Genomic DNA, 12,568 nt, shown 5'->3' with positions numbered 1-12,568 from the left:
CTCATCATATGTAGTGAAAACGCATGTCAATTATAATTCATTTAAGTAAAAATATTTCCTGCATCAACACATGCAGCCCTCCGAGTGTTACTTTCATTTGCGCCTGAAAACTTGTGAATAATTTCATCTGCCTGATTGGTGCAATGGGGGTTTGAAACCTATCTATCTATTAACAAAATAAAGAATATATTTGCATTAACAGGAAGAACATGCATCCTTCCACACTTGCTAACTAGTCTCGCCCACCTGATCTGCTCAATTGGTGTTCCAAATACCAAGATTTTTTCTTGTTGACAGTCTTGGAAGCTCTATCCTTCCATGCCACGACTCAGAGAGACACCTTGAACATCACTCCAAATACAATTAGCTGTTACAAGAAACATGCATAGAACAGGAATCACATAAAGAGAAACTTTAGGCAAAATATACCCGGTACACAAAACCCACCAGGCAAATACTTCAAAACATCAACTTCTAGGTTACAAAACAGTAGCCGGATAATACATGGGACAACTCATCTCTGGTAAAATCCTTTGATTTATTTACTATCCTTCTCAAGAGCAAGCTTTCACTCACTGGACTCCTGCAAATAAATTAAATACCATAGCCAAACTACAAACTGCAGTTGGAATAAACCCAAAATTCTAAGAAACACGTTTAAGAGTCTTTTCATGTAAGTACAGCTCATCTTGCAGCAATTGCAACCAGCCTCTCACATTCCTGTAACTCGGACTGCTTACTGAGAACCCTCTCTGAATTTGGCCCAGATTTTACGGCATTTAATGCTGCATCATAGACTCCCTTCTTTAGCATGGGGTCTTCAGCCTTCTGTATGATGTCAGCTAGTAAATCCAGCTCAACTACTCCAGATAACAGGAGCTTCCCTACAATACCCCCCAGAAGTTTCGGTGCAGTAGGGGCATCCAAAGCAAAATCTTCTAGTTCCTCTGCCACTAATACAACTCCAGCTTTTACATCCCTAGCAGATAAAATCTGTTTAGAATATAGCTCCTCCAAGAGCTTCCTGATCAATTCACTCTCCCTTTCTCTTTCCAGACCCATTGAAACAGCCATTTGCACCAATTCAGGGTGATATGCAGGACTCTGAAGCTCCTCTACACATGTCAGTGCCTCCTTCATATCAGCAACTGAAAGGTACTCTCTCAGCAAGGATTCAGACTTCTTCTGGAGCACAGCAGGAGCTAAAGATGGCGAGGGAACTGGTATTGATGAAACAGCACCTCTGTCTTTTTCAGGAAAACTGGCAGGGTTTCTTGAGGCTGTACCATATTGTCCAGTTTCTGGAACCCCTATATTCGGGCGAACACTCGCATTTGCAGGTTTTGGGGTAGAATCGCCAAGAAGTGCACTTGGTCTCCCCATGAATGCGCCTGCACTGCCTTGTGGCAAAAGCCTTGAGCTAGCACTATTTGGCCTCGCTACTTGAGTTGGCACACCGCCAAGTGGCCGGACAGGTATCATATTTGGGGCAGGCATCAAACCCTCTCTACCACTCTTTCTTCGATTGACAGAAAAGGTCTCCCATCCTTCTGAATCCATTGGAGGAATATAACTAGGCATACCTTGAGCAGCCCCAGGCATTTTCCCACCGACAGGAAGGATACCTGGCATCCCTGGCATCCCTGGCATTATGCCACCTGGCCTGACAAGAGGATATGCATTCCCCATCCCTGGCAAGCCCATTACACTAGGGGCACCTCGGCCATTTCTCAGACCCATCATTCCAGGACGAAGCCCAAGTTTCTGTTCAGCCTCAGCATGTATCTCATTGATTGTTTTTGCCTTGACCTGTCAAAAACAAATAAGCAAACACAGCAATCACTGACAAGGCAATAGAGCTTGAAAGTAGGACTTGCAACAGCATTCAAATCCCTGTACATAGTACAATCCAAATGCATCTAACCTCTTCTCGGCGTGGTACCCACTTATCAGCTCGTAGATCAATAGTATCACGGATCATAAATCTTATACGCGGAGCTAAGCGCGAACTCCTACCAAGTTCTTTGAGCTGTGAGAAATAAAGATCCATTGCTTTCACTGACTTGGTACTTTCATCAAGCTGCTTTCCAACAGTTGCAAGCAGCTGGCAAAGGGCCTCCACATTCTCCTCAGCTGGATTCTTTGGGTCTGTCCCTAATAGCATCTGATTGAGACAACATTGTAAAAGCATGAAATTATATGCAATGTTGGCCTGATCTTACCTTGCTTCAAAAAATGTTAGCCCAGTAAAAGTCAGCAAGATGAAACCTTTAGAAAGTACGCTGCTCCTCGCATGGAGGAAGAAGCAGGCAAGAGTTCCAAAATGCTAATGTGACAAAGGTAAAACATCCAAAAGCATTAGCAGCAGCAAAGTGCTGTTGCAGTTCTTTTGGACACTAGCCCATACAAAAAAAGTAACTTTTATAAATTGAATAAGGCCTTCCATTGACCATTGTCTCAGACAAATCCCAAGACTTGGCATGCAGCCAAAGAAAATGTTTGAAAACATGCTTCTTCACCAGTCACACCAGTAATTGAACATACACAAGCAGGGATGAGTAGCAGTTTTTTATCAAGACTGAGCTGCTGCTTACCAAAAGCATGCCCAGGACACATGCATCAAAATGTGCAATCAAAAAAGAAAATAAATTAAGTCAAGACAGAAAGAGAAGCTAATAAGGAACCACCCTCAAAAACACTAGCGAAAAACAAGAGCAGACTTACAAGCAAAAAGGAAGGTGATGCTTCTTTAATGTGGCTGAGACAATATCACTCACTTGAATGCAGTGATGAACAATCTTCTCTGGTATCATCTTCTGTTTGAACAGCTCACCAATGAGCCTGATGTTTCCAAGTGTCCGGAGCTTTACAAGCTTTTCCTTCTCGAAACGCTCGACTTCCTGCTCTGGTTTAATCATCTGTCGAATTTCTGCTCGCATATTATCAGCTCCTTCAAACTCTTCCTGACAACTGTTCAGTAGTATCCGGCGAAAAGTCACAGGTTTTCCATCATCCTCATCAGATGGGAACTCAGGAAGGGCTTTGCTGAGTTGGACACACATTTGTGCATACATAGGACAAAATGTAGGCTCAAGTACAGCCTTATCAAACACAAGTGATATCACACCCTGCCATTCAACATCTGAAGGTTAGCTCCAGCCCAAATATCTAGCATTCCATTAGACTACATACATTAAGTTAGTGATACATACGCAAACTCAAGGAAGCAAAAAGAAGTTCCATATAGGGCAAACAACCACGCATTCATGTCATCCATTAACAACCAAAACAGTAACTCTAGCAAATGTAGAATTGCCAGGCACTTCTAATCCAACTTTGCCTCAAAAGATATAGTGATTGCCATCCCAGTGTCAAGCTCTATCCAAAATTAAGCAAGCCAAACTTGGACACTATGCCTCTATGTTAGAAATATTTAATGAAAAGAATTTTGAAACAACTTTGCACTTGCCTTTAATATGTCAGCAGAATCAATGCCAGCATTAAGCAGTTGATCCAACAATATTTCAAACTTTTCCGGAGTTAGTTTGTTCAGAATCCTGTCCAGAATATCAAGTGACCCTTTTAACAAAGCTGGGGAAACAAATCCATTATTCAAATAATATTCAGTAGCTAATACAAACAAACACGGGCCACATCAAAATCTCTGAACTATCACAGATTCCAATTAAGTATGCAGGTCTATATCAACTTGCAAACTGAACAACTGAGGGGGGAGTGAGCAGTGAGCAATACCCTTTGACAGTCCTCAGGACCTTCTCTTTCTCAGACATTGCACCCCTCCTTGCTGTCCAGGGATTTGAGGCTCGAACAATTGCTGGCACAGGGCGGGATTCAACCTATAATAAATAAAGATTCTTAAAAGAGCATGTTACAAACAATCTACACAGCTCCACCACAATATGCTTCTTGTCCTCACGGCATCTTGCAAATAAAGAGCAGTTGAAAATGAAAAGAGATACCCCAGAAACAACAGGCTCTTGTTGCCTCGCATATGGAGCACTCTGCAATTCTTGTCTTGACACATACTGAGAGCTGACAACCTCTTGAGTTCGAGATGAAGGGTGCAGGGTTAGGGCATCCCTTTCAGACTCTTTGTCCCGCCAATCATTGTCAGACCTCTTGGGCACCTCTTTAGGATATTGCTCCTTGTTCTTATCCTCGTATGCAGGTAAAGGTGCCCTACTTTTCCAATCACGATTATCTGGCTCTGTGTATCGGCTTACAGCTGGTAACACCTGCACCTGATCAAAAAGGAAAAAGACTCAACAAAACAAACCACACTAGAAGTCTAATGTCAAAGCATCATTCTGAAGGGACTCGGATAGAAAAGAACAGGGTTACAAATTTACGTTTGATGCTGGACGGGCCCACTCCGGTTCCTCAGTAACAAGTTCAGATTCTATCTCAGAAAGAGCATTCTTTATCTCAACTGAAACATCTGTGAATACCTGTCCATAGATATAGAGTAAAATGCAGCCAAATCACTCTATTAGTTATGCACACACAATGACTATGTTACAAATAAAAAGCCTAACATCTTCAATGGGTGACAGATCAAATAGGGCTACAAGGCAAATTGAAGATTAAATTACCAAACAGAATCACAAAAAATCAAACCCTAAGGAATAATCATAAACTTCCAAGCTGCTAACCTCCTCAACCTACTCTTCCCTTGGATAATAGACCCCTGATAGAGAAGAGAGGAAGTTGTGACAACATCAAAGCACACGAGTTAGACATCTTCCAAAAAACTAGTCTATGCTGCTTTGTTACAGTATAGTAGTCAAACACACTCCAACACATTTGGAGCTTGAACCCCTAGCTGAGGCACTTGGAAAACACAAACTTCTGAAAAGAACCAGTTGCTTAATCTGAGATGCAACTTTGCCAGATTGTTACAAATTAAAGACAAATCAGAATTCTGATGCTATCCTACCCACCCATGTCAAACACTAATCCGCTTCAAGTTTCCATTAGGTACAAACTAGCAAAATACACAACAAATATAAGCCCTTCAAACTGAGCTGTGTGATGGCCCATCCACAGACAACTGTGAAGCCACTAGCCACCAACCACTAGTCACTAGTGCTGACAAAGTAAAATAGCAAGAGCAGCAACCAATACCCGTCTCTGCAAGTGGTAACACATCAGACAATAAACCATTGTCCCTGTTTTAGTATGTATTTACTAAAGCTTGATTGAGCATGGTGTATCTGCAAAGACTTGCTTGAAATGATCCATAATCCTGACTCATGAATAATGGCTTTGAAGAGTTTAAAATACATTATTTTCATGTTCCTAGTTATCACTCCTTATTAAACCCAAAGCCACACTCTCAAGAGAAGGCACAACACCCAACCTCCTTAAGCTTGTAAAGCTCCTCTTTGGAATATCGGATCCGCTCTGAAGCAGGCTTTTGAGGCTTGAAGCCTGTGCCCTGCAATAAAAACAACCAAAATAGTTAGTGTGCAGGCCCACGCTAAGAGATTGTGTAGCCTTTCCTCCACCAAAAATTGAACACGAGTCCCAAAACCATGATTATCCAGTAAGCACTCCTGGATCACATATGCTTTAAGAACCATCACGTATTGGATCGCAAAAGAAGTGTTAAGTTTGAAATGAGGTTCACTTAATCACACAACGAATTGTCAAGTAAGAAACCACAAAAGCATACTGTTAGAGCAAACTGGTAGGCACTGCAAATAAAACCTAGCAGATGTATTACGATAAGTAAGATAAATTTCATACTGACAGATGCAACCAATCAACCCCAGAGATTATGTCTGAGACGATCATCTGAAGAAGGTGAGAATCAACCACATATACTTATCTAAACGAGGGACCAGTAAACCACTGGCAAGCAAGCGGCAAGGCGAATCCATGAGCTAGAATGCAAACGATGCTATGAATCTATGCAAAAAAATAAGTAGCGAGAAAACAGATCAGACAACAGAAAGGCCTACAGAGCATGACCAGCTGGCCGCCATCACCGTACTTCAAAAGGACAGAATCTGATGAGACAACCAGAGCAGGGAGGCATTTAGTTGAAAAACATACCGTTCCATCAAGATCAGGACGTACAGGGAACAGGGGATCCGCAGGCGAGCTGCCGCTGCTGAGGATGTTGCTGGGGGTGCTACTGCGGGGACCGAAGAGGCTCCCCTTTCCGCCACCGGGCCGTAAGCTGACGGTTTGATCTGAATGCATGAGATGGGGCAGGGGGGGGCGGCGAGATCGCGCGAGGGGGGGAGAAGGGCAGGAGGCGATGGCACGGGCAGGAGCTGGAATGGGCCCCTGGGATGCGGCCACAGGAGCTGCCCTGTTCTCTCTCACTGAGGGTCTCTGTCTGTGGTGGGTGGGAGGGACGGAGGGAGGGGACGCTTATCTGCGTTCCGGTCGAGGGGTTTTTTTTTTCAACAGGTAGGCCGCAAAGCCATAGCCTGCAGGCTCCAAAAAGCCTTTGCCCTGCAGCTTACAAAGCCTTTATATCCACTCCTAGGTTGAAGAGGGACTCTCTCTCTCTCTCTCTCGTCGGTCCTCTTCACATTAGTTCCCATAAATCCATCAATTTGAGAAAAGTAAAACGCTTAGCAACGCAATTATCAATTAACCTTTTTGCCCCCCATGGTTCTCAAAGGTTAACCCTACACAATAAGTCTTTACATGTTCCCTTGTGGAAAAAGGGGCTCTTTTCTCTCTACTGGGTCGAAAGGCACTGCATACCTAGCTAGATGCCATTCGTGGCAAGTGGTTGCTTGCCCCCGTCGGCACATGCCCCCAACCACACCTAGCTAGGTATCAATGCCTCCTCAACAAAAGCTAACCACTAGGCCAACAGTCGCACCTTGCTAGGTATGTTGTGCCTTCGACATGCAAGCTCATGATGTTATCGTTATTCACAAAGTGGGAATTATAGCATGAATTTGTCTAAAACTTCCTATAGCACTAGCTTGCCTGGCCAACTAAAACGAGCTTGCAAAGCTCATGATGCTATACCTTTTTGTATTTTTCCTAATATGAAGTATTTACATTGGGATATTGTAATGTTTTCATCATCATTGCAATATTTCTCATGCTTGCTGCACTCATAGAAAATAGGTTTCTCCTAGTCTAAGGTCCTCTCAAGAGTTTTGACAAAAATCGAGTGCATCTAGGCACAATTCCTTGCAGCTTTTCATAAAAAATAATATCTTCTTGACATTGGTTAAAAGTGTCTAGCAAATGATTAAGATCTTGCTACTCTTCCAAATACTTTGGCATTCCTAAATATCCATATGCGCCTTATCACCATTGCTAGGATGATGTTCCATTCCTCAAGTGTTTTTTTAATCCCTTTCTTTAGTTCCTCCAAAAAGCATTGTTCTTAATATGATGCAATCATCAAAACCTAAGTTTCTAATCCACCTCCTTACCTTGTTCCAAAGGCCTTTGCTCAAAACTGTAATGCACTCATGGAGATGACTTGCCTTTAGCGAGAGCACAGAAGTTAGGAAAAGCTCACTTAACCTCCCAACTACTCAAGATGATAGCCTCTTTTAGCACCACATTGGCATCTTTAGGCAAATCCATGGACTATTTTTAAACCCTGACTTTTAATGAGTCTATTCACATTGATTGCCTATCCTTTGACCCTTTGGTCCATATACCCTTGTGCCCTAATGTAGGCTATATCTTGACCTCTTAACCCCATCAATGCCTTGGTATAGTGGTTCGTTCCCTACTTCTAACACTACAATCGAGCTATCCTATGGATTGTGTCCTCTCAAGACCCTTGTCTTGATATTATTTCCCCCATTTGGAAGAGTTTTCATCCTCAAAAACAAAGGTGGAAATTTGCTTCTTAAATACCATAATATTTTCTCGTGTAGAACCTTCTTCAGGTCTATCTTTCTACTTAACCAAAACTTGTTTTTGAACATGATGTTGCTTTATCTGTATATTTCTTATAATGATCTTGAGCTTGCTTAACATTCAAGTGTGCTACTTTTAGCATATTAAAATTATCTTAAAGAACTTCCTCGACATGTTGAATTTTCTCATTGGCTAATCCCACCATGACTAGTGAGCGAGGTTGAAATCCATACGTAACCATCAATGGACCAAACCTTGTACGTGCTTAGCACTATTCTAAGCAAACTCTAATATAAGTAAATAATATTCCTAATTAGATTTGTTTTACTTACATATGCTCGTAGCATATCTTCTAGAACTCAGTTTACTCACTCGATTTGCCCATTTGTTCGAGAGTGATCCATAGTACTTAGATTAAGCATTGTATCTAACCTTTTGAATACATCTCTCCAAAAATGGCTATTAAACTTTTGATCATGATCACTTATGATATTGATTGGCAATTCATAGAGCTTATAAATATTCACCACGAATAGCCAAGCTAATTCAAGAGTTTTAACAATTGTCTTTGTTAGAATGAATCTACACATCTTAGTGAGTCTATGTACTACTTCCCAAATGGCATCATGACTGTGATTGGCAGTAGAAAGTCTAACAATAAATCCATAGAGATACTTGTCCACTTGCCATTAGGAATTTCAAAAGGATGTAAAAGCCCACCAACCTTTAGGCAATTGACATTTTTCACTCGACACTTTTGGCATTGAATAAAATATTTCTCTATATCCTTATGCATTCCAGACCAACTAAAGTGTCTACATACATGGGCATAGGTCTTTCATATCCTAGGATGACCTACACTAGAACTATTATGACACTCGTAAAGAGTTTGGCATCACGTGTCTAAGTCTAAGGGTATACATATTCAATCTTTCTCAAGCAACTACCCATCATCAATGGTAAAGTTATTCCATCGATTGAGCTCATCACTAGTAAGAGAGGAGCCCTATGTGAAATTCATAGCTTGTGCATGGGTTGGTGAGAGGGAACCATTCTTTTAACCACGTTCCACACCTTTTCACAAAACTAATCATGCTTACATTTGCCTCGTAGAAATTCTAATATATCACTCTCCAATATTGCAAATGAGAGAATACAAACTTATCGACCATTAATCGTACCATGCATTCGAACTAAGTCATGTGGCCAAATGTGGGTTGCTATGGTGCATTAGTCAAGCAACACTCATGCTCATTAATTTGACGACTAATTTACATAGCCGAATATTTAGAACAAGCTTCCAATGGAAGCATCCTATGGACTATGTCCACTCAGGACCCTTGTATTGATATTACTCCCCCCTTTTAGAATAATTTTCGTCCTCAAAAATAAAAGTGGAAAATTGCTTCTTAAATATCGTAATATTTTCTCGTGTAGAACCTTCTTCAAGTCTATCTTTCTACTTAACCAAAACTTGTTTTTGAACATGATGTTGCTTTATCTACATATTTTTTATAATGATCTTGAACTTGCTTAACATTCAAGTGTGCTACTTTTAGCATATTAAAATGATCTTAAAGAAATTCCTCAACATGTTGGATTTTCTCATTGGCTAATCCCACTATAACTAGTGAGCGAGGTTGAAATCCATACATAAGCATCAATGGACCAAACCTTGTAATTACGTGCTTAGCACTATTCTAAGCAAACTCTAATATAAGTAAATAATATTCCTAATTAGATTGATTTTACTTGCATATGCTCATAGCATATATTCTAGAACTTGGTTTACTCGCTCGATTTGCCCATTTGTTTGAGAGTGATCCATAGTACTTAGGTTAAGCATTGTATCTAACATTTTGAATACAGCTCTCCAAAAATGGCTTTTAAACTTTTGATCATGATCGCTTATGATATTGGTTGGCAATTCATAGAGCTAATAAATATTCTCCACAAATAGCCAAGCTAATTCAAGAGTTTTAACAATTGTCTTTGTTGGAATGAATCTACACATCTTAGTGAGTCTACGTATTACTTCCCAAATGGCATCGTGACCATGATTGGCAGTAGAATGTCTAACAATAAATCCATAGAGAGACTTTTCCACTTGCCAATTAGGAATTCCTAAAGGATGTAAAAGCCCACCAACTGTCAAGCACTCGACATTGTTCACTCAACACTTTTGGCATTGAATAAAATATTCCTATATATCGTTATGCGTTCCAAACTAATTAAAGTGTCTACATACATGGGCATAGGTCTTTCATATCCCAGGATGACCTACACCAGGACTATTATGACACTCATAAAGAGTTTGGCATCATGTGTCTAAGTGTAAGGGTATACATATTCAACATTTTCTCAAGCAAGTACCCATCATCAATGGTAAAGTTATTCCATCAATTGAGCTCATCACCTAGTAAGAGAGGAGCCCTATGTGAAATTCATAGCTTGTGCATGGGTTGGTGAGAGGGAACCCTTATTTTAACAACATTCCACATCTTTTCATAAGACTAATCATGCTTACATTTGCCTCATAGAGATTCTAATATGTCACTCTTCAATATTGCAAATGAGAGAATGCAAACTTATTGTCGATTAATCATACCATGCATTCGGACCAAGTCATGTGGCCCAAATTGTTGAAAACATGGATGTAGAGGATGGCAACTATGGAGGTTGGAAGATGAAGACTAAGTTCATAGTGACATGGATAATGACCAGACCAAATGTTACACAAGTGAATTAGGTTCCGAGATGGAAGCTTGGACTCATAAACACAATCTTGTATAAGAGATTGATAATGACAATGACACTAATTGAAAGTACACAACATCATGATATTGCATTACTCGTCTTGAAAGTGATAGTCAAGTACAATGCTTTATTGTAGTTGGGTTATTCCACTCTCCTCACTATGCATATGGGATTTAGGACATCTCTTCTTAGAGCATACATCATTTGTCATTTCTCAACACTCCCCCTCAAATGACGAGTTCCTACACTTGCTGGCTTTTGCCCTCCCCCCCCCCCACATGATGACATGGCTCGAGAGACTAGCTCATAGGCAGCCTAGTCAAGTTAAAGCTTGAAACTTTACATCTTTAGTGAGGGTTTTGTTTTACAAGGCAAATCCACCAAGGGAAACAAAAAATCCACTATGGGAAACCATAAGATCTTCAAAACAATCTCTCAGAGTTGTTGTTGATGGCGAAAGCATCTTCTTCTTCTACTCTTTCGTTCATGAACTGATTCTAGTGGTTACCATTCTATACCTGTTGTGCTCTTTTATGATGGAAACATTCACTGGCTATATGGCCAGTCTTACCACAATAATGACATGTCATCCGATCTTTGTTGTCGGAGTTGAATCCTCGACCTCGGTCTTTAGGTCTAACAACTCCTTTGGTGTATAAGAGATTTTCCCTAGATGATGGAACACCACCTTTTGCATTCTTGTTCTTCTGTTTATTCTCTTCATTGAGAAGAGGGTGCTCAATATCTTTCTGTGATGGATTAGGTACATTGCTAAGAGTAGAGACATGATTTTCATAAGGATCTTGGTTTACACTACCAAGGAGTACAACAATGGCTTCATCTTCATCTATTGTTTTTTTCAAGGTGGCAAGTTGAGTTTTTGGACTTTTGAATTTGTTAATATGCATAGTCATTGAAGTACTATTTTTTATGTCAAGCTTATAGACCTACATTAACAACTTGACCTTAGGGTTTTTGGCTTGACCTCCAAAGATCCTGTCAAGCTCATCCCAAACCTTTTTAGCATCTCTGATGCTAGAGATATGGTGCAATACATCATCAGATAGTCCCCAGGCAATGATGTCTAGAGCCTTGTTGTTCATATTTTTCCACTCCTTTGTCTTAAGCTAGTCTTCTTCAATGAACATGTCTTCATCATCTTCCTTCTTGCTATCTGCATCATCCACAAATAGGTCCCACAAGTCCTTTCACATAAGGTGGTACTTGGTCTTCTCCTTCCAAGCATGAAAGCCTTCTTCTCCATTGAAGTTGGCTATTTGCTCAAAGTTTTGCCATGTTGATCGGCTTCAAATAGTTGAGATAATACCAAAGAGTGAGTTGCCCAAGAACACGAGTAGGTTAGTGCCAAATAACACTAGTTGAGTGTCAATAGATACTATGCTTGAGCTTAGTGTTGAATGTCGGTGATTTCTCATGAACTTTGTGGATGACTTTTGAGCTTACTTGGGCGCTTCGAGATCTATAGTGAGCTTCAGAGAGTGTAGCTTAGTGATTAAAATCATTGTTGATAATAGTAAGAGAAAGTCAAGCTTTTAGTTTTCTGGCTATGGCTGCCACAACAGACAGACAGCTAGGGTTTTGCTCAATGTGAGTAGTAGAGGAAGAATTTTTGGGAAACCCATTAGGGTGAGGTTAGCCCACTTGGGGGGCTCCCAAGCCCTATGGTGGCAGCAAAGATTGCGTTGTGTGCAAGGTGAACAAGCGTACAGATGACCAACATGCACAGTTTCAGCAACGAGCTCAAATTTCGTCAATTCTGGAGCGACATGTCGTCAATGTCAGCTCTGACATGCCAGATAGTTGTGCTCTGAGCAAGAGAACAAATCTCTAGAAGGGAGCTATCTGAGATAGGCTTTGGTTGAGGAGGTCCAAGAGCTCAAATAGAGGTGGGTGCAGGATGGCTGTGGCAGACACAAGG

General features: G+C 40.8%; 1 protein-coding gene across 1 annotated transcript; it reads right to left on the bottom strand.

Moving 5' to 3' along the window:
- Positions 1–388: 388 nt before the first annotated feature.
- LOC148016045 (eukaryotic translation initiation factor-like) lies at positions 389–6,500 on the bottom strand. Its single transcript, XM_087663560.1, has 9 exons — positions 6,079–6,500; positions 5,381–5,458; positions 4,371–4,469; positions 3,981–4,262; positions 3,754–3,857; positions 3,470–3,557; positions 2,778–3,128; positions 1,925–2,164; positions 389–1,809 (listed from the first exon to the last, which is right to left on the bottom strand). The coding sequence occupies exons 1-9, from the start codon at positions 6,226–6,228 to the stop codon at positions 685–687; spliced, it is 2,517 nt and encodes an 838-aa protein (XP_087519686.1). The 5' UTR covers positions 6,229–6,500; the 3' UTR covers positions 389–684.
- Positions 6,501–12,568: the final 6,068 nt, after the last annotated feature.

This window comes from Lygodium microphyllum, chromosome 23 (assembly GCF_053477565.2).
Source record: "Lygodium microphyllum isolate KBCC chromosome 23, Lygodium_microphyllum_v1.1.10, whole genome shotgun sequence".
NCBI classification, from domain to species: Eukaryota; Viridiplantae; Streptophyta; class Polypodiopsida; order Schizaeales; family Lygodiaceae; genus Lygodium; species Lygodium microphyllum.
This window is presented reverse-complemented; position numbering and strand designations above follow the sequence as displayed.

Bases quoted from the DNA above. Each gene is read 5' to 3' on its own strand.
- LOC148016045 (XM_087663560.1), bottom strand. From the start codon at position 6,228: ATGCATTCAGATCAAACCGTCAGCTTACGGCCCGGTGGCGGAAAGGGG. The intron at 2,165-2,777 runs GTGAGTGATATT...TGTCTCAATCAG, and splicing joins TTGTTCATCACTGCATTCAA to ATGCTATTAGGGACAGACCC. The intron at 1,810-1,924 runs GTTAGATGCATT...TGTTTTTGACAG, and splicing joins GGGTACCACGCCGAGAAGAG to GTCAAGGCAAAAACAATCAA.